The sequence below is a fragment of the Phasianus colchicus genome, chromosome 1 (genome assembly GCF_987193195.1).
Source record: "Phasianus colchicus chromosome 1, bPhaCol1.hap1.1, whole genome shotgun sequence".
Classification (NCBI taxonomy): domain Eukaryota; kingdom Metazoa; phylum Chordata; class Aves; order Galliformes; family Phasianidae; genus Phasianus; species Phasianus colchicus.
This window is the reverse complement of record NC_143436.1, coordinates 145576247-145597709: the sequence shown is the minus strand read 5'-3', so window position 1 is coordinate 145597709 and position 21463 is coordinate 145576247. Positions and strand designations below refer to the sequence as shown.

The following is a 21463-nucleotide window of genomic DNA, read 5'->3' as shown; positions in this document are numbered from 1 at the left end:
TGAGCTGCAGTGTGACTTGATTTAAATTTCTAGGAAGTATATCACTGAATATTCTTAATATCCTTGCTTCTGTGGTTGCATTCTATGTATATCTGTGGTTCAAATCATCAATAGTTACACAACTGTGAATGTTTAGTTTGAGAAATGTGAATCATGATAGGGCAATACAAATGCAGTAGGTGTTCAGTAATGTCAGTGTAGTGATATGAAAACAGAGATTTTAAAGAGAGATTTGCAATTGCTGATTAAGATTAGCAGAGGTAGGATGTAGCTATTATGATCTGTATGCAGGTTTGCAACTGGTGCTTTGCCATTTTTTTTCCCTCAAGTAGACAAATAGTGGTGGATTCTTACCTTTGTTGTATTTCATTATTTTCTGGAATCTAAACCTACAAGCAAATTTTTCCAAGCAGATTGGCCTTATAGTATCTGGTACATAATTGGGAATGGTTAAGTTTCAGTGTGCAGAGATCTGGGAAGTTTATTACATCATAGCTTTTATAGCAGAACTATTCTGAAGTTGTCTCAAACCTTGGAACTCATATATACCTCACATTTTGTTAGTTTTCTAGTGTTGAGTGTTCTTGTGTAGAGCAGGGCATTAAATGCTCTGTGTGCAGCGTATCTGTGATTCAGATCTCTTAGGAGACCTGGAGATTTGGTCTTGGCTTTCAGAAATGCCTCTTCTTATCAGAACATATTGCAACTTAAGTATTTTTCTGCAGGACAAAAGATTGTGCAGAAATGATCTAGTCTTCACCCAAATACACTGCTTCCTACAAGTTACCTCCAGTGTAACCTTTATTCTCTGCCCTGCTCTTTCTCCTCATTCCCAATATCTAATGGATCTCCGTAAAGCTGACTGCTGAAATCATTCTCCTATTACCTCATATATCAACTTTGGGTATGCGTGTACTTAAGTGCATGACACTTTGGATTTCAGATACTTGAAGCATAGATCTGGAGGGGCTACAGGAAAGCTTAATTCATTGTTTGGTTACTGTATAACTGCCGTCATGGGTTTCCTTTGCTTTTATTTGAAGCATCTGGAAATCCCTGTTGGTAAGATGGGAGTAGTGTTAATCTGTTTGTTAATCAGATATACCAGGAGATGACAAATCAAACTTGCCATGTTTGGATGACGGCACGTTCCTGCAGCTTCCTGGGCTTCCGACACTTCTGAAAGTGCAATCTAAATTCTTCCTTCCCTGAGAGGGATTTTAGCATCACCTACTGGCCACAGCACATATAACCTTAAAGTATGGGAGCAGAGTTAAGGGTATGATGGGACTTTTACCAAACCACACTCTTGGAGGAGTGAAGACATGAAATATATTGACATATAGTTAATTATGTATGCTATTTTCAAGTTCATCAACGATCAAGAATAAAGAACAGTTAACATTAGCCATTCATGTAAGTTTTCTGTGAAGATGTTAAAGGTGTCTCATGCACCTATTGCTGTCATATGCCTGGAAAAGGTCCTATAGAGTGAACTGTATTTCAGATATACAGTCTTCCTTTATAAGAATCAGTTCTTCTCATCCAGATACCTTTGATGTCTTCAGATGTTTGGTTTTTTTTTTAAGTTCACTAAAAATGGTGTGTTTCAGACAGGGCCATCAAGTCAAAATAGTCGATTGATTTTCTTCTCTATTTTTGGAAAAAATATTTTTTGAGAAAACACACTCTATTTTTCCTATCTTTTCACGCCTAGCTTTTAATTTGTTCAAAAATAACTCCTGAAATGAGGTACTTACAATCACAGAACAACCTGACTTGACTTGAGGAAGAAATGCACTAATGACCTCCCAGCATAGTGGGCACATGCAAGTCCAGCCTCTGCTTACCCCTGCCTTTGTTGCAGCAGCATCACAAGGAGCAAGCTTATCATTTCTGGAGCACCATAAGGTAGAACCATAGAATCACCATGGTTGGAAAAGACCTCCAAGGTCATCCAGTCCACCTACCACCAATATAACCCCACTAGACCATGTCCTTCAGTACAACTTGTAAACATTTCTTGAGCTCTTCCAGGAACGGTGACTCCACCACCTCCCTGGGCAGCCTGCACCAGTGCTTCACCACTCCTTTGGAGAAGAAACTTTTCCTATTATCCAATCTGAGATGTGACCAAGGAAGCTGGTGAGTTGGCATGGAAGCCCACTCTCTCTGTGTCCCAAGGCCACAAGAGACCATGGAGTTGTGACATTTCTTCTCTAGCCTTGCTTAGGAGCTCCAAAATGGAGCAAACAGATGTCAGTCCTGTTTTCTACTTCTCTACAGGGCTCTGCTCAGATCCCCTGTTTATCCCAGAAAGCAGAGTGATAGCAGTAGCTTTGGACAGAAACTGTAGAGAGAAATAAAGGGGTTTTCCTTTTGTCAGGGAGGATGATATCCAGACCCAGGGGGCAAAGTCCAGATAAAGAATTGATTCCTGTACCAGGAAAATACTGGTTTGTCAAAACCAAGTTTGTTCTGTTACACAATGACCAGTTTCAAGCAGAGATAGTGGTTTAGGGTTTGTTTGTTTGTTTGTCGTGGAAGATATTTTTTACAGTCAGATCAGAATTTCAGAAGAAAGCAAGACAGGCAGACAAGTTTAGGCAGATTAGAAATGTGTTTCTAAATCCCCCAGAGATTTTCTTGACCACTGGATTATTTTAGGGTGAAATACATCTATCTGTTTGTCTTTGAAACAGGTTTACAGACTGAGATTTTTGAAGGCAGTTTTTGCACAGAATGGGGCAGAAGTTGAATCTCAATGTTTTGTTGGACAAGAAGCTGTTTCCTGGCTAACTTCATACCTGACACTTAGGAGGACTGCTGGTAAAATAACCTGAGCAGAACATCTACCCTGTAATTTAATGCAGGAATGCACTTCTGCATACTGTAACGCCAGTCCCAGCGCGCAATGTCCAAACAAATATCCAGTGGAATTCTCTACAGAGACACTTCTTATTGCTGTGAAGGACCAGAAAGTGGGAACTGTAGCCTTGGAGTCCTCGAAAACGGAAATTACGTGAAAAATGTTAGAGTTATGCAGTAGATGAAAGTGAAGAAAAATACTTTCTTTCATTCCTAATCAAATTTGCATCTCACGGCCTGAGCACAGAGAAGGCAGCAACACTACTAGGTCCAACCCAGAATATTGCAGAAATCCAAATAAGTTACAGCCAGTCATAGCACTGGAAAATGCTCATGGGACAGCAAATAATTACGCTGTTAAAAAGTTTACGGAGTAATGGAAGAGTTCCATTTACAGAACTTAAGCTCTGACAAAGAGAGAGCAATGAGGTGCTGGAACAGGCTGCCCAGAGAGGCTGTGGATGCCCTGTCCTTGGAGGTGTTCAAGGCCAGGTTGGATGGGGCCCTGGGCAATTTGGTCTAGCACAAGCCAGAGGTCTCAGTTTGTGTGGAGATGTGTTCCAGCCTTTCACCTTTATGTGTGTGTAGGCTGCCCCTACATATCCAAACACCACGATGGTTCATCATGCCAACTGTCATCTCTGGGCTATGCAGGAGGCAGCCATAGAGTCCGTAACTCACAGCAGCACTAAAGAGAAACCACAGTATTAAAATTAAAGAGGAGATGAAAGCTGTGCTGCAAAAGGATTATCCAGGGTCCTGTCCGTGCTGAAAGTACCACATGGCCTTCCTCACAAAATATTGGTGCACAGCAGTGGACTCCCCTGTGGTAAATCTCTGGCCAGGAGCCTCTTCTTAGAAATGCTGCTGCTGGATGTTTCTCCTAAGCCATATCAGTATTTCCCAAGATCACACTTTTGAAGAATATGTGCTGTCCTCATCAATGGGAATGGCTTGCCACGTGGTGTGTATCTGCTGGCCAAAATTATGTGTAATTTTTACTTTCAGTTTAACTTAGGTTTAATTGTCTCGCTTTAAGCCTCTTGCACTAACACTAAGCTGCTTTTGTTTTTACTTTGGATCCAATAATTTTAATGTTTCCTCCATATGGCAATGGGTTTTCAAAGGAAAAAAAACAAGGTCTGAGACAGAGTTACTTGAATGGATTGAAATTAGGAAAGTGAAACTAAAAATAGAAATAGGACATATCAAGCTAATGTGACATACAGAAGGAGCTTCAGAGTGATAAAAAAATGTCAACATTTAGACAAGAAAGTTTGTGTCTTTTGTTCAGTCCTTCTGTATTTACAGTGGATTCTCTTATGACTTCAGCAGCAGCTGAACTAAAGCACATTTTTCACTGCAAAGAAGACCCGAGTTGCAGGAGGATAGTTAGCATGGTTTTCTATCAGCTAACTTTCCTCTACTCACATATATGATGCAGTCACTCTCCACAGCTGGCCTCTAAGGTAGGAAGTTTTTCAGCGCTTGGATGATCCAAAAGTAGCTTAAATTGTAGTGAACACATTTCCTATCCTCCGACAGTCCTGTGATGATTTCCAAAAATTGACTGATGATGCATGACATAAAATGTCAGTTTTCCACATCATCGAAGTCACTGGGACAACTACTACTTCTCATGTCACCTCTGTCACAAAACTGAGGGTTAAATGGAAACAGATTTCCATTGCACTCCTGCAGCATTTGTCACTGTCACACTGAGATGTGGTGGCTCTGAGTACCTGCTGTTCATGATGGGCGTGGCTGAAAAAAAACATCAAATGCTTCAATTTGGGATCTGGGACTGGCACTAAATTTACATTTGCCTTGTCTGGGCTGGGGTTTTCAGAAAGCTCCCAGCTCGATTCTGTTATGGTGCTTGGCATTGAGCAGAAACATTCAGTGAAGGAGCTATACAGAATTTTACGTTCTCAGCCCAAACAAATGAACACAAAAAAAAAGCTTTTCCTGATGGTGGAATGAGAATTATTCATACAAATAGGAAAGGAAAATTTAGATTTTAAAACTCTAACCAAGACAGAATATGGCACTTCTGCTTGTTTATTAGACATTATTGTTTTATCAGGGTCTGGAGCCTACCTCATCACCTGTGGAGAGTCTGATGGTGTTCTGCTGCCAGTGGTTACTGTCACTCCTTAAGGACAGGGCTACAGCATAATTGGTCTCCCACCATTCACCTGATGGAAAGTCTCTGTTTCTTGCTGGGATGCATGGGTATCTGGGTTATTCCATGAAAACAAAATCATTTCACTTCATGTTTCTCACATCAAAACTATTCATGAAATCTTACCACACTTGCCACAGACTTTTGTTCTCTTAATAACCAGGAAAAAACGACCTCGTTAAAGTGATGTGAGACTTTTCCCTTTGGATGTTTAATAGCTTTTGGAAAACTTTCATTTTGAAATGTGCTGCTTTCTGACATGACTGAAGGCAACAGCATCTAAGTGATGTTTCATAAACTATATTCAGATTATTAACTATATTCAGAATATGATTCTTATCTTCTTGTCAAATTTACTGGCTGAGAAAATGTTAGTAAAAATCTGCCAAAGCTCTATTTCCTGATTTCATTTTCTTTTCTCCTCTTTGGCCCTGAAAACATGAAGTACTGTAGCATTTTACATGAGGATTTCAGACATATGAAAAATTATGGAAAATTGTGAAAGTCACAGGTAGGCAGGATGTAACTTCTCTAAGAATTCTTTAAATGTCCCTTTTGTCTGTTATTATGTCAAAGTGGAGCATAACTTCTGAAGCTATCAGCGACCTAATCCGAACTGCTAGTGCCACAGGGCTAAATTATAAAACACTTCAGTAAAACTAGCACTCACCCCCAAAGTGACGCCTTTGTGGCATCACTTGATGCTAACTTCATTCACTGAGGCCTTCTGCAAAGGGCTCCATAAGCTCCTTACAAACCATAGCATTGTGTGCCCAGGATCTGCAAAGAGGTAGGAACTGGTCCTGAAATACCAGATACGACCATGGAAGAGAATCCTGGTATCATAGAATCCCCAATGTTGGAAAAGACCTCTAAGATCACACAGTCCAACTGTCCACCTACCACCAATATTCCCCACTAAGTCATGTCCCTCAGTACAGCATCGCAGTGTTCCCTGAACACCTTCAGGATCAGTGACTCCACCACCTCCCTGGGCAGCCTGTTCCAGAGCCTGACCACTCTCTTGGAGAAGAACTATTTCCTAATGTCCAACCTGAGAAATCTCCAGCACTGGCACAACTGCAGACAGTTTTACTTGCTTGATGTGTCTGCACCCCCCTTCAGAAATACTCAAGCTATGCTGTAATGTAACACGGACCTGAACAACAGGATTTTCAAAAAAAGTTCCTAAAACTTTACTTAGAAAATATTTTTTAAATGTGACATTCAGTATAACTGAAATTAGGTATTAACAATTTCTACCTTGGGAAAAAAAAAAAAAAATGCTTTGTTCTACTCACTGCTTAGTGAATATCATACATTTTATAAACAATTTTTTCTTTTCATCTTAGTTTCAGTACTGAAATTCGACTTTGCCCAGTGGTTCATTAGGAACAAGTGTCAACCAAAGTTCAGCTCTCCATTATACAGAGAGAGCTTTAAAGACAATGATCTGTGGCAGACACAAACAAAACCATGGGTCCATGCCTTTCAAACAAAACCCATTTCCCTCCCCCTTCCCTGCAGTAAACAGCTTCTGGCTGCAGATTTGGTCCTTTATAGAAGAGATTTTTAAGATCCCAGATGACCTGTCCAGCAGCCTGGTAATCCTCAAATCATCTGCTTGCCATCCTAATGTGGAGATGTCACTGAAAAGGCTTGTTGACAACCTTCTGTTACATTAAAGATAAAGTCTGTAAAACTGCGACCGTCTTAGTCGGTTAAACTTTAACACATGGCTGAATAAAACTCCCCTTTCCGACAAATTCAGGAAGACTGCTGGCAGAAGAAAATAGCATGGAAAAATACATCTTTTCCAGTTCACTTCGGGTTAGGGTAAGTTGACAGTAATTCGTATAACACCTTGTGAACTCTCTTAAACATATTTTAAAAGTTATTATTTCACAAGTCTGAATGTCCTTTCCATGCACATCCTCATGCAAAATGTTTTAAGCCATCTAAGCACCATGTTATATACCAGTATTTAGTTAAAATATTTTGTGTGTAACAGGTTTGCTTAACAAGGGCTCATGTGGCAAAAATACAACAATCAAATGCATTAGTGTCTTCCAGGCTCTGATATTATCAGCATCTATGAATCCTTCAATCAATTTTTCTGTCGAGTAATAAATACTAATCTCAGCTAAACTGTTTTGTTACATATACAGCATGCTCTCATCCCAAACAACTCCTTAATCCACTATTTTAATAATAGTCTATGGATTAAAGGATCTATAGAGTACACTGACACAACGTATTGAGTTAAGGATCTATAGACGGACATTTCTGTGATCCATTTTAATGGCATACAAGCCATCATAGCATTACGGCATCAACAGCCTGCAGATTATCTGGTGGGGTTCAAATTGCTGCAGCAATTCAAGTTTAAGGAACCTCCTTTGAGGTGCAAACTCTACTAGACATACTGGGAGAGGGGGCTTGGAAATAAAAGCATAGGGCACATAAATACTGACAAGCATTTACATATAATCTGCTGTAAAATATACAGAATATTTTGAGTTTTGAAGCCTGTCGAAATAACATCAGTAAAAGCAGAGTCCGCTTTTTTGTCCCTCTCTTCATCTACACATGCATCATACTTTCCTCCTTGCATCCTCCATAGCTTGACAGTATTTCACACTGGAAAAGTCATCGTGATAGATTTTTTGTTTGTTTGTTTAAAAAAGAGCATTTGCTCCAAGTAGTTCTACGCCAGCTATTCTTCACCTTCTGAACTAAAGCATTACGTACTCACTTCTACAGCCACCCTCGCAGCAGTCATCACCTTGCTCAGTTGCCTGACTCACACTGAGCAAAAACAAAGGTGCCCTGCAGCAGAGGTTCTCACGTGCATGGGGTGCAGGACTGCCTGTAGCTCCTGCTTCTAGCAAGCCCAGGTGATGCACGAGGAGAGAATCATAGCATCACAGAATCATAGAATGGCCTGGGTTGAAAAGGATCACAGTGATCATCTAGTTTCAACCCCCTGCTGTGTGCAGGGTCGCCAACCACCAGACCAGGCTGCCCAGAGCCACATCCAGCCTGGCCTTGAATGCCTCCAGGGATGGGGCATCCACAACCTCCTTGGGCAACCTGTTCCAGTGCGTCACCACACTCTGTGTGAAAAACTTCCTCCTAATATCTAACCTAAACCTCCCCTGTCTCAGTTTAAAACCATTCCCCCTTCTCCTTGACAGCAGGACAAGGGGAAATGGTTTTAAGCTGAGGGAAGGGAGATACAGGTTGGATGTCAGGGGGAAATTCTTTACGGAGAGAGTGGTGAGGTACTGGAACAGGCTGCCCAGGGAGGTTGTGGATGCCCCGTCCCTGGAGGTGTTCAAAGCCAGATTGGATGGGGCCCTGGGCAGTCTGGTCTAGCATTAGGTGGAATGGTGGTGGTCCTGCATGTGGCAGGGGGGTTGGAGATTCATGATCCTTGAGGTCCCTTCCAACCCTGCCAATTCTGTGATTCTGTGATTCTGTGATTCTGTCCTATCACTGTCCACCCTTGTCCCAAACAACTCATGGCCTTGTGCACTGCTAAATGAATATTTGGCACTCAGGAAACAGACCTGCTCCCAGCCAGTGGAAACATATACGCAGTGGATCACAACAAATGAAACATGAGGCTATATAAGGAATGAGAAAGAAAACCAATACTGAAACCACACTGCTTTTTGAAATGTCTCACATGCTCCTACCTGGAGTACTGGCAAGCACAGCTCCCCACTTCAAATTCCCTTACAAACTCTGTTTCCAGGCAGCACATGGAGCATGTAGGCTGTGGGCCACTTCCAGCATGCCAGTATTTGACTTTTCTGAATTGCAGTGGTTCCAGACAGATGCTTTTCAGTAACCTTCCCCAAAAACTGTGTAGTAAGTATAACGTTCTCTGAACTGGATAGCAATATGCACTCTTGATGTAGGAATCCTCTTGATGTAGGAAGTAGGGCTTCTATAACTTGATACCTTCTAGCTAGTGTTTTCTTTGATTTACTGTTGGACCTGCTCAAGTAGTTTCTACTTCCTGCAGCTCCACCTCAGCTACTGGCCCTTCATTTTTTCCAGATGTTTCTCCCTTTTTTAGCTTTCATGTTGTGGCATCGAGTGCCGACCTGGTTCCCACCCCACAAGGCACCTCGAGGAAGCAGAGAATTGCTTGTGAGGCCTGAGGGCTGAGCAGGGGCTGCCCGCTCCAAGCAGAACGGCTCTCAATCCCTTGTCTGAAGAGGAGGCTGGGGAGAAGTAAATACTTCCTGCTCACCCACCCACCTTTCTTCTGGCTCAGAACCCCTTCTCTTCTTCTCCTTCTCGCTTAGCCACCTATATTTATGTCACCCTGTTACCACCTTAACCCACTGCCCAGGCCGAGCCCGGCTCTCCTCCAGGAGAGCAGTGAGCCCCAGCCAAGGCCCCCGAGGAGCCGTCGCAGCGCTGAGCTGTCAGAGCGGCCCAAAGCGGCTCTGGCACCACAGCGGCCCTCTGACACAGCCGGCCATCGCAAATGCCCTCCTGTCACAAAGCGTCACCGAAACCTCGGCAAGATCGGTGCTGACAGATGTTTATCCCCCGCTTTTCCGCAACGAGCTGAGGACACCCTTGGTGCTCACAGCACCGCAAGGAAGGCACGCCGTGCCCGCGCTGCTCATTTCTCCCTTGCAAATCACACTAAATGAGCGTCAGGAGGACAGTGACACGCAACGGCTCCGGGCAGCAGCACGGGGCTCTTCGCTACTTGGCTTCCACACAGCCTCCGATAAAGATCGCTTCTTTTTATCACGGCGGCTCATTAATAGCTCTACAGGCCTTCTACGCTACAGCAGGGAGCGGGGCGGGCCGCCGGCGGCTCTCAGGCACTGCACCCGCACCCTCACCTCACAGCCCTGAGGGAGGCGCTGGGAGCACGCGGGCGGGCAGAGGGCGCCGCTCTGAGGGAGCGCCCCGCCCCGCCCCCTCCTGCCCGGGCACGTGGGGGGCGGCTCCACACCCCCACGTGGCGCGCGGCACACCTCCTCCCCCCTCCCCACCAATCAACTCCACGAGGGAGGGGCGAGGCGGCGTCCCCCAGCCAGTGGGAAGCGGCGGGGCGGGGCGAGGCGGCGATGGCGGCGGCGGCGGCGACGCGGGGCTGGAGGCGGCTGTGAGTGAGGCGGCGCCGCCCCGCGGCACGAGCGGATGGGGGTCGGCGGGGGAGCGGGGTCGGGACGCGGCTCCTGAGGGGGGCGCTGTGCTGCGGCGGCGGCGAGGGCGGTGCGGTGCGGTGCGGGGCGGGCGGCGCGGGGGGCCGGAGGCGGCGCGGGCGGCGGGGCGGTGAGGTGAGTGCCCTCCGTGCTCTGACCTCCTAAGGCCCCACCTGCGGCACCTGAAGGGCCTGTAGGCATTTCGTAGCTGATAGCAGCTCGAAAAGCAAATGGCATCCTGGGCTCCATCAGAAGAGGGGCGGCCAGCAGAGACAGGGAGGTGATTGTCCCGATTGTCCCCCTCTACTCTGCTCTTGCGAGGCCCCATCTGGAGTACTGCGTCCAGGTCTGGAGCCCCCAATGCAAGAAGGACAGGGAGCTGTTGGAGAGGGTCCAGAGGAGAGCCACAAAGAGGGCCTGGAGCACCTCTCCTATGAAGACAGGCTGAGGGAGCTGGGCTTGTTCAGCCCGGAGAAAAGAAGGCTGCAGGGTGACCTCATTGCAGCCTTTCAGTACCTAAAGGGAGCCTACAAACAGGAGGGGAATCAACTCTTTACAAGGGTAGATAACTGCAGGACAAGCGGAAATGGTTTTAAGTTGAGGGAGGGAAGATTTTAGGCTGGATGTCAGGGGGAAGTTCTTTACTATGAGAGTGGTGAGGTGCTGGAACAGGCTGCCCAGAGAGGCTGTGGATGCCCCATCCTTAGAGGTGTTCAAGGCCAGACTGGATGGGGCCCTGGGCAGCCTGGTCTAGCATTAAATGTGGAGGTTGGCGGCCCTGCCTGTGGCAGGGGGCTTGGAGATTCATGATCCTTGAGGTCCCTTCCAACCCTGGCCATTCTGTGATTCTGCAGTTATCAGAAGAGCGTGTGATGAGTCTGTAATAACCATAACATAGGTGTTGCTGTGTACAGGCAGTATTGACCATGGTGTTCTTGGGGAGCCCCAGGACTTGTCTGTGCTGTGCTTGGAGCCGTACAATCTGGGTCAGGCTTTCCTGCCCTCGGTAATGCCATCCTGCAGGGCACCCTGCAGAGCGCCGTCTCCCAGCTTCTGGCTGACTGATTGAGCCCACTGCTGGAGGAGTTGCATGCATGTAAATGCCTTTCCTTTTCCCCCTGTACAGGATCTCAGTATATACTAAGAAGGACATAAAACTTAGCTTCGAAGGAAGGGTAACAAAGATGTGGAAAGGTCTGGAGGACAAGACATATGAGGAACGGCTGAGGTCTCTGGGTGTGCTCAGTGCAGAGCAGAGCAGCTAAGCTGATGATGGCTGCAGCTCCTCACAGCTCTGTGTGACAGCGACAGGGCCTGAGGGAACAGCATGGAGCTGTCAGGGGAAGGGCAGCTGGGGGTTAGGGAAAGGGTCTGTACCAGAGGGTGGTGGGCATGGAACAGGCTGCCCAGGGCTGTGGGCACGGCCCCGAGTGCCAGAGTTCATGGAGAATCTGGACACTGCTTTCAGACATAGGGTTTAAATTTCAGCTTTTTGTGGAGCCTGGAATTGGACTCGAAGACCTGCTTGATTCCCAGCAGATGTCACAGCCTGTCCCTCATCACCTGTGCTGCTTTGGAGCCCAAAAGGCTGCCACGCAGGTGGAATCCTCCAGCTCTTGCAGGACCTGAATTTGGGGCAGCTAAGCGGTTGATGACCTGAGCTGGATGAAGAACCAGGAGTCCTTGCTCACATTTCAGCTGGACAACCATTTAGCTGTATGCAATGCGGACAGAAAACACAGGGGTGACTTCAAACTTTGGCAATCGATGCACCTGTTGGTTGGATTTTATTAGCAGTTTTGCGGTCTGTAGCAGGAGCTACTCTGGGTCTGGACATCAGTGCATGTCCTATGGCTGCCACTTTTGTGTCTTTACGAAGATGTTACTGTCCTTGCAGTGCTGCTGTGAGAATGCTGTTGGAGTATTTGTGCTGTTAGCAGGCAGATCAAACTGACAGTGCTCAGAGCACTCATAATCTGTTTTTGCTCACTTGTGATGTTCCAAGGCCTTTTAGGCTTCCCCTGCTTTGGAAAGATTTTTTCTTGGAACAAGTTGTAAAAAACTCCTTCCAGCTGTTTTGGAGTAATATATTCAGCTGTTCTTTTTTTTTTTTTTTTTTTCTTTCTAATTGCTGAAGGCTTTAAGTGTGCTTTTACAAACAATATTGCAGTAAAGCATTGCATATGAAGACTTCCTTCACCACAGACCTGTGTGGAGGGTTCTCTCTGCGCTTGGTGTTTGTGATGCAAAAGAACATTGCACCTGAATGCAAGTGTGCTTCCCCCATGAACAAGAGGGCTTTTTACATCTGTTTCTTTACATGGCATGTGGTGACCAGAAGCATACCCACATGCCTGCACCAGGTCAGTCAAAAGTGCCATTGCTAACCTCACATCTTGGTGGAGTGCTGCAGAGTATGGAAAGCACGATGTGGATGTACACAGCTTTGGGAGTGCTGCTGGAGGAGTGCTGCTTCAGCTGCTGTGCCGCTAAATGAGCGTGATGGATTGCTGTGGTCTGGTGTGGTGTGGTGAGGCTCACTGAGTGTCTTCTTGGAAGGTAATTGAGGATTAATGATAATTCCTCGTCACGTCCTGCTCAGGGACTCTGCTTATGTCATCTACAATTTCTGCCCTTGGAACAGAAGATATTTGCAGAACTGGGAGTTTCTTCTGTTGTCTCCAGTTGTCATCTTCCCTCCTGGGATCCTGCTGCTGTTTCATCTTGTGTTTCACAGGACAAGTTTGAGTCTACTTGGCATATTAGTCTTGATGATGCTTTTCATGGATTGGACGCTGGAGGGTGCTAATGCAATGAGAGCTGAAATTGTTTTAGCAAATTAAAGGGTTCCCCTTTGTTACTTGTGAAATAGTTTTATTCTTTGTTGCAACATTTAAATGGGAAGACATCATCTGTGGTCCTTACTGGCAGCTGATCTTGCTCAGTGTGTGTAGTGCTATAACCAAGCATGTCAATAAAGCATTATGTCTGTGAGGGATTTCTTTCCTGAACCTTTGTTTAAAAAAAAAAAAAATCATTCATTTTGTGTTCTACGCATTTTTAAGTATGTCTTTCAACTGTGACTTTCTAGTGATAAATACACTCTATCAGGCAGAACTGTTGAGAAACATCTGCAAAACCTGTTTTTCTACAAAGTCACTTTGGTTCACTGAAACGAGTGTGGTCACATTGCTGGCTAGGTGAGCACCTGATCTTGGCTTCTGTGCTGGGGAGGAGCAGGTGGCTTGAACACCACTGATGGAGTCCCCAGTGCTGTGACCCTCTGTCTGGGGATGAACTTGATGGAGCTCTCTAACATCAAGGTTTGGGGTGGCTACACATATCATCTATACAGTGCACCTGGATGTGTTTAAAGGTGTTCCTGCTGGCCTAGCATTATGCTGAGCCTCTCTCTGTTATCCTCTGCAGTTTGCAGAAAGATGCCAGCTCCCTGGTGTGTGCTCTGGCAATTCCATACCCAGTATTAGGGACTGTAAAACTACTGCCTGAGCCAGTTATTGTCCTGGCAGCAGCAGAGGTACGATGCTGCCTAATTAATGCTAATGAGAAGCAGGGTGCAAAGCCAAGTGTATACAGCTGATCACCCCCTGGCACCCCAACAAGTCTGCTTAAAGCTGTCTCAGTCCTCAGCGATCCTGCCTGGCCCTCCACCTGCCTTTGTGGAACCGTTAGCAAAATGGGAGCTGCCAGTCATAAAGTGTTTGAGCAAAACAGGATTGTTGCAAATACACTTTCATTAGAGGTCTTTCTCACGAGGTATGAGTGACAAGTGAATTACTCCTGTATCTTGTTCTCCATTGCTCTGTCTTCTCCAGGAAAGCATTACTTCGTGCTGGTCAGTTTTTGTTCTTTTGCAGGCGTTGCGGTATGCTTACATACAGACTGGTTCAATTTTTCCTTTCTTCTAGAAATACGCAGCAATTTTTCTCTTGAGCAGAAGATGAGGAAGGGCATGGAGAAAAGAGCTGTGTGTAAGGGAACCGGGTTAGGTCCTGTTCTGGCACCGTTTGAGATACGCTTGCTCACCCAGCAACACAGCCAGCGTGGCTGGTTACGCCGCTTGGCACGATGTCAAGAACCGATACGCTGGCGGTGCTGCCAAAAGGATTTGCAGTTGTGCATTTCATGTGGGCTGCGGCCTAATTTATCCTGGGAGACCCGTGACTGGCAGAGAGGGTTCACGGGCCTTATGCCATAGGTTCTCAACAGCGTTGGGTTTAAGTGCTGCCAACTGCTGGCTGCCGTCCTCAAGGCGCAAAGCCACCCCTTGGTGGGAGGGGAACGGGCCTGTGCCTGGGCTGCCCAGCACTTCGCTGAGTGCAGCCTTTCTGTGCTGTTCATGAAAGCCATGCAGGTGAGCTCTGCAGGGCTTTGCTGTCTTATGTGAGAACGAGCTGCTGGGCTGGAGGCCTCTGCTTTCAGGGTTCGCTTAGGCCAGGAAATGCCCGTGCTACTGGATGTCACCAAAGCCGCCTGCCTTGCCTTCTTCCCTCTGCTGCGGTGGGCAGAGCAACCAAGCCTGCTTTCTTCTCTGCCATTTTAATTAAAAATGGTTGGCATCGGGGCTCTGCAGCGATGAAAGGGAAATGATGAAACTTTGAAGAATTCGGGGCATAAAGTCGATCTCTAAATTTTAATGTACTCATTGCATTTAAACAGTTAATAGATACGTTTTATTATTGGGCTTTCAGGTGACCTAATTTCCCTTAGTACTGTACATTTAGCTTTATACATCTGCACCTAATTTGTAAAAAAGGACTTAATGAGAAACTTCAAACAGTTTAAATGTCAATTACAAAGCAAGCGAGGTTTTAAAGTTCCAGTAATCTGTCCATATTGGTCATCGAAACATGATCCCAGGTGGATGTTAATTCGAGACAGATGGCATTCCAAAGGCACAATTACAAAGAGCTTATATATTTTCAACACTAACAAGCTGTCACGCTATGTTGTAGCTACACTTCCAATACTGTATAACTACAATTACTGCTTTATCTGGTGTGGACTTGGTAATAAAGGGGTTTGATTCCCCACTCTTGAGTTGTCAGTGGGATTTCTGAGGTGAACTGGAGAGTGGAGTAAGGTAGAGTGAATATCTTTCATTTGGTCAGGCTGCTGGGTTATTTTGTTTGATTGGTTGGTGGTTTGGTTGTGTGTTTTTTTCTGCTTTTAAGTTGGTGAAATGTTATTGAAAGAAAGGAGGGGAAATATTGCATACATGCACAACAAGACTAGCTCATCACAGAAAGATTTCTATTTCCTGGCAACAATAATTAGCATTAGTCTTATCAGCTGCTAGGAAATAGCTATGACGACCTGCTCAAACCCACAACATCCTGGATGTTTTCACTTAAAAAGTCATCTAAAAGCCTTTGGAGCAATGCATATGTTACTTGGAAAACTGAAGTCAAAGGGATTGATTGTGACTTTACTCGCAGTGGTGTCAACAGGGAGCAGTTCCACCACAGCCGGGCAGGAGCAGTACACCCAGTGCCAAATCAGGTTTGAATTATTTGTAGGTTTCTGAAAGGGTGATTAGGCCCATAGGCAGAGAAAGAGGGGCTGAATGATGCAGGCTAAACGCAGGACTTCCCTTAGACCTAAGCATCTGCCTGTGGTAGATGGCAGGATCTGGTGTGAAATGTTTGATCTATATGTCGTATTTTAGGTGGACAGAGATCTGCATAACTGATCACAGATATGTGAAACACGGTTGTGTTTAATTTCCACTGATTTGTTTATTTGTTTCTTGAAACCAGGTCATGAAAAAGCCAGATTTGCACTGCTCTGACTAGATAATGTTTTAATAGGCTTTAAAAATTCTACACTTTTAGGAGCAAGATTAATAATTCTCTCTAGGAAGGTTTTTAAGCTCCTGTGGGTGCACGTATTCTCTAAAGAGGTTCTGAGAGTGAAGAGCTTACACGTCTGCTAATTTATCTACCTTTCACTGGAAAGCGGAGAAGGAAGCAGAAAGGCTGTGATGCTTCATCCTCAGAATGCTGGAGTTAAGTGGTGAGGTTTTGCTTTTTAATTTTTGCTTTCAGTTAAAGAATGTTGCAGATGTGTTTTCTGAAAGTACCTTGCTTCCTTTTTGGAGGAGATGCAAGTGCTGTTTGAAATACACAGCTCGTCAATAAGCGACTGGACTCCTGAACTACGCTTGAAACAAAATGCCAATTTTACCTACAGTTTTACTAGGTCTCCTGGTTTATACAGTGGCATTTCAATGGCCTCTAGTAATTGTTTTTAGCTGAAAAAAAAAAAAAAATCAAACAAAAATGAAAAACACAACCCAAAGCTCATTAGCACAGAATTTGGCATGCCTTGAATCGTTAAATCTTTATATAAATGCAGAAGTAATTTGTAGCAAACAAAGTCCTTTATTTTTTTTTGAAAGGCTTTCTTTTGAATTTTCATTCTGGCTCCTGAGGTCCAATGTGTTTTCCAAACGTCAAGTGTTAATTCGAGAACAGGGGAGGAACCAATTCATGTTTTAATTAAATGTTATGTGCGATTCTTGAGTGTCAAATAGACTTAATGGTGACAAATGAGCAAAATTATGTGGAAAACAAAAGGTAATAAGTGAATGCTGAGATGAGTTTTTACATCCATATATTTAACTCAAATTCAGCACCAGCGGTGTTGCTCTCAAGTGTTTTCCCCTCAGATTCTGCAGTGCTTATCAGGGTAACGTACCATAGGCCTTTTATTTGTATCAGGCTAAGGTTGAGAGTTAACTGATTGTTAAAGCCAGAGCAGGGAGCTTTCTTGCACCTGGAAAATGAGGAGAGCAAAAGCAAGGGACATGTCCGCATCCTTTCCCTGGTGGTTCTTCACCTGTGAATTTGAACTGCAGCGGTAATAAAAGTTTTGTGGACCTCATTTTATGTGAGATCATTAAGCGACAGGAGAATTCAGGACTAGCTGCCCTTCATAATTCAGGACACCGAAAGGTGCCATTTATAAGCTCAAAGCGCCTGCGGGAAGGCAAAACAGGCTTGTAAAACTTAGACTCCAAACTCCGAAAGGTAACTAGTTTGTACTGCTGGCTGTAGAGCGTCAACATTGCAAAGGTGGTTGGTACTGGTTTTAAAAATGGAAAAACACCTGCCTTTAAGAGGAACTAATAGCCTGGATTTTCATAATTCTGGTGGTGGTGTGGCTTTTGCCTCCAAAGAAAAACCCAGAATATCATGGGGAATGATCCCAGTCAAAACCCTATCAGTCGTTTTGCCCAGCTGTTGAGCTTGTTGCCTTTCCTACTGTAGCCCACTGTTTTGCTGAGCTGCTAATTTGGCCATAAAATATGCTTCTCCTGACTTTTTAATAATACTTTGCAGTGAACTTTGAGCACGATGTGAGCCAAGCACACTGCAGGAAGAGCTCTCACCTCCTTGTTTGAGGCGCTTGAAGTGAAGAGAGAGCTTCAACAAAGTGGCTGATTCGCCGGCAAGTCAAATCTTCGTAAAGCTAATCGTTATGGTGCTGAACAGGCAATGCGTTCTGCTAAACAAAGAACATGCTGTGGTTGTATGGATCCAGAAACCAGGAAGGACACTGGCAGCTCAGGGAACAAGTCCAGTCTTGATTCTCCTGTTTTCCCTGGTATGCTTCTACTGTTTATGATCAACATGGAACAGTTAATGCCTGGAGATGCTGGTTGTTTTGGCAGGACTTTGGTTGGTTTATTTTGTCACTTGCTCAGTTAGGCTCAAGGCTGAAAACTTCCCAAATGTATGATGGAAAGTTAGCCATCCGTATCTATAATCTTAAATTTATCTTCTAGTTTAGCCAGTTAAACTGTTCAATCTTGTTAAAGTCCCTTAACTACAATTAGTTGGGTGTCAGTTTGCACAATTAGAACCTAAATTCCAACAAAGACAAGAGCTGACTGCACGTCATGTCTGCCTGCAGCACCTCTGTTTTGCTAATCGCATGAACTCAGTATCTGCATGTTTATGCACCTTGTTTTCAGCAGCAGCGGGCTATGTAACCATACCTAAAGTGCCATCTCTCTGAAGGCATTTCATGTAGGATCCAGAGAAGCGGCAGTGATTTGGAGACCTATGTTTATTATGCCATTCTTACTGCTTTTATTCCCACGATTGACATGCTTGGGGCCCTAAAGCATGGAGTTTAGTATGACCCCGGGGCCTTTCTAGGGTTGATTGCAGGACTCAAACCTTTATATCCACTATTAAAAAGCAGTTATATGCCTGTTTATGTTAGAGCCAGGTGCTTTGTTGCCTGTGGACATGCTGTTATTTGACAAAACTTGGTGGTTTTTCTCTTTGTCATCAAAATATGAGAAGTGCTCGTACTGTACTTACATTTATCCCTCACTCTTTGCAAATGGACTGGCTGCCTTCAGTGGACTGCTTTGATTCCTGCAGGAGGATTCGAGTCAGGGTCTTCCAGCTCTCTGTAAGGATGTGTCTAACAGCACTATCACGACACCATTACTTCTTTATTTTCTTCATGAAAAATATACGCTTACTAGGTGGCATTTCAGTAACATATTTTCAATGACATTATTTGCACAGCATTTTTAATTTAAGCTCTCTAATCCACGGTACATTTCTAGAGTTTTGTGTGTTTATTTATTTAGGCTGTGTGGGCTTACTGCAATGAGCATCAGCTTTTTTGTTGTTGGATCTGTAATAATACTGAAGCACTTCCATGGCACTTTGGGTTGGGTCAGTACAAAATACTGACTTTGGTAGACTGGAAGCATAAAATCTATTTTCTTGCTAACTGTTTCTTTGGGAAGTTGATAGATGTGAAAAATCTTTAACAGTTTTTTTTCCTTTCCTGTTAAACTAAGCTACCAAGGAAATCTTCCTACTGCTACATGCTGCAATATGTCAGAAACACCGGTATGTTATAGTTGCATCATTATCTAAAGGAAAAATTGAGTGTGGGTTTGAAGTCGACAAGTGATGAAAGTAGCTCTGAGGTTGTCAATTAGAAAGCCAAGGCCTGGAATTGATAAGTTAATGGCCGGTTCCCTTGTCACCCCCTCACTTTTCTGCTTGCTCCCTCCTCACCCCGCAGCAGCTTTATTGCTCAGAACATAAAGGAAAGGCTCGTGTTGCTTTGTGTCCCAAGATTTATCTCACTAATATCATTCACTTACATTCGTGGCGGGTTGCAGTGTTCTTAGTATAGACAGGTAGTTAAGCACAGAGAAATGAAATGTAGCAGAAAAAAATCACTCTGAAAGTGGTGCCCTTTTTTTTTTTTTTTTTTTTTTTTTTTTTTTTTTGTACATGGAGTACACACAGTAAGTTTGGAAGTATTACATAATTCAACTTGTATGTGAAATTCAATGGCAGCCAGTTGGAATCCATCTGCTCCCTTTAATGGTGGAGGGCAATGTGCATTTTTTTTTCCAAAGGGAGATACTGGTTACCAAAGTTTATGATACAATGTGATATAATGCAATAATGTTTGTATTATCCCTGGCAGGAAGAAGCAAACGTTGACAATTTCTCCTTTCTAGAAGAACATGTGGCTTTAGACAAATAGGTAAATTCTGGAGCATAACAAACAAGATTTATTCCAATTGTAATCATTCTAGTTGTGCCGTATTGTGAGAATCCTCCCAAACTCATGTAAGCAACTTTAAAGGAATATAAGGAGTAACATATATTTCAAACAGGCATTGCACAAAACAAAGTGTACAATTCGTTTTCAGTTTCTGAAAAGCTTATGTACAGTGTGAGGTGTTTATGGCTTGTAAAAGGCTGCAGATGGGCGCTCCTGAACTCTGAGGTTTTCTGCTCATGGCACAGCTGCTACGGTGACAATGGAAATCCAATATTTTTTTCCACATAACCATCTCAACCAGACGAGTAATAATTAAGGGGATGAGAAGGCAGTTTAATTTGTAAGCACATTCAGCTTTTTGACCTTCCTGGTGCTTTCACAGTGACCAACAAACATCTGTTGAATGGTAAAAAACTGTAGTTGCTGTTTACCTGCAGCAAACCAAACAGGGAGCTCAGTATATGGCTGGTAATCTGGAGTTCCGCTCTCCTTCAGCAAGATTTCAAAATGGGAAATAAATATTATTCTAGCTTAATTCACAGGAAAAGACATATGACATCACGCTCAACAGCTGAATGCTGGATGGTGCTCCCTCTGCCGGAGGTGGCAGCCCAGCCCAAGAGCCAAGCTGCAGCCTTCTCCATCACTTCACAGGAGGTTTACTACAGAAGAGGTAGCACAAAACTACTTTCCATAACCACTTGTTCCTTCTGTACCATACTTTGACTTTTTTTCCTGAGGTAGCTATGTCTCATAATACTCATAAATGTTGAAAACAGTGATATTTATGATTTCTTACATATTGTGGCTCTGGAGTTTTTAGTGATAAGGGAATAAACTCCTCTAGTGGCCTGTTCCAAGACATGTTATCTCAAGATGAAGAAAGATCATGGCATCCAGATTAGCCTGATCTGTTCAGATATTACCCCTAATAGACAGATAGCATAATCATGGGCTTTCCTCCCAAGCTGGTCTTTTTCTTGGCATTTAGTTTTGTCAATGCAGGAGATTACTGCAGTTACTATTTTGATTTTTGTTCTGAAAGCTTATAGTGTTAGATCAGCAAACGTCACCTTCCAGGGGAATAGGTATCTCTTTCTGGACTTTTCTTCCCTCAATCTCTTTCATGTAATTTTGTATCTGTTGCCCAGTAAGGCTGTTGCTCAGGTACGTTCATGTGACATTTGGAAAAGCCAGTCTGTCAAATTTTGGCAGTGCCAGTCACTGCTCTGCAAAAGGCAGACCAATGCCAAAAATGTCCAGCCATCTCTTTCTTATATTGCAGCAGGGTGTTGGCCTCTGCTCTTGCTTTTCTTTCCCCCCTCCCATTTGTTTTTTGCTGTTGTTTAGCTACATTTTCTCACTGATGGTAATCCTTCAGGGGAAATCTTTCTTCCCAGCAAGGATGAGACCATGTAAGCTCTTCAGCTCTTTAGAAGTTTGCTTGAAATTGATCACTTCTGTCTGAAGGTTCAAAACCTTACTCTGAACTTTTGACACTGTAGAGCTTTGTAAGGCTAAAAATTAAAAGCGTTCCCTTCCACCCATGTGCTGTACCTCTTCTGATAAATACCTAGGATCATACATAGTGCTCCTTCCTTCCTGTGCCTGTGTTCTCAAGCCTGGAGCTCCTGCCATGACTCATGTTCACCATATT

At 44.2% G+C, this 21463-nt stretch overlaps 1 protein-coding gene and 1 long non-coding RNA gene across 2 annotated transcripts in view; both read left to right on the top strand.

Moving 5' to 3' along the window:
• Positions 1-10095: 10095 nt before the first annotated feature.
• Positions 10096-21463, top strand: part of CLYBL (citramalyl-CoA lyase) — a 155825-nt gene continuing 144457 nt past the window's right edge. The window contains exon 1 of the mRNA XM_090129290.1: positions 10096-10193. Coding sequence (XP_089985416.1) covers positions 10156-10193 — 38 coding nt within the window. The 5' untranslated portion in view covers positions 10096-10155. The remainder of the gene's footprint in view (positions 10194-21463) is intronic.
• On the top strand, positions 10319-19477 carry LOC149920102 (uncharacterized). The gene is made up of 3 exons (XR_016461066.1): positions 10319-10368; positions 11722-16269; positions 17598-19477. It is a non-coding gene; the product is annotated as an uncharacterized LOC149920102 (long non-coding RNA).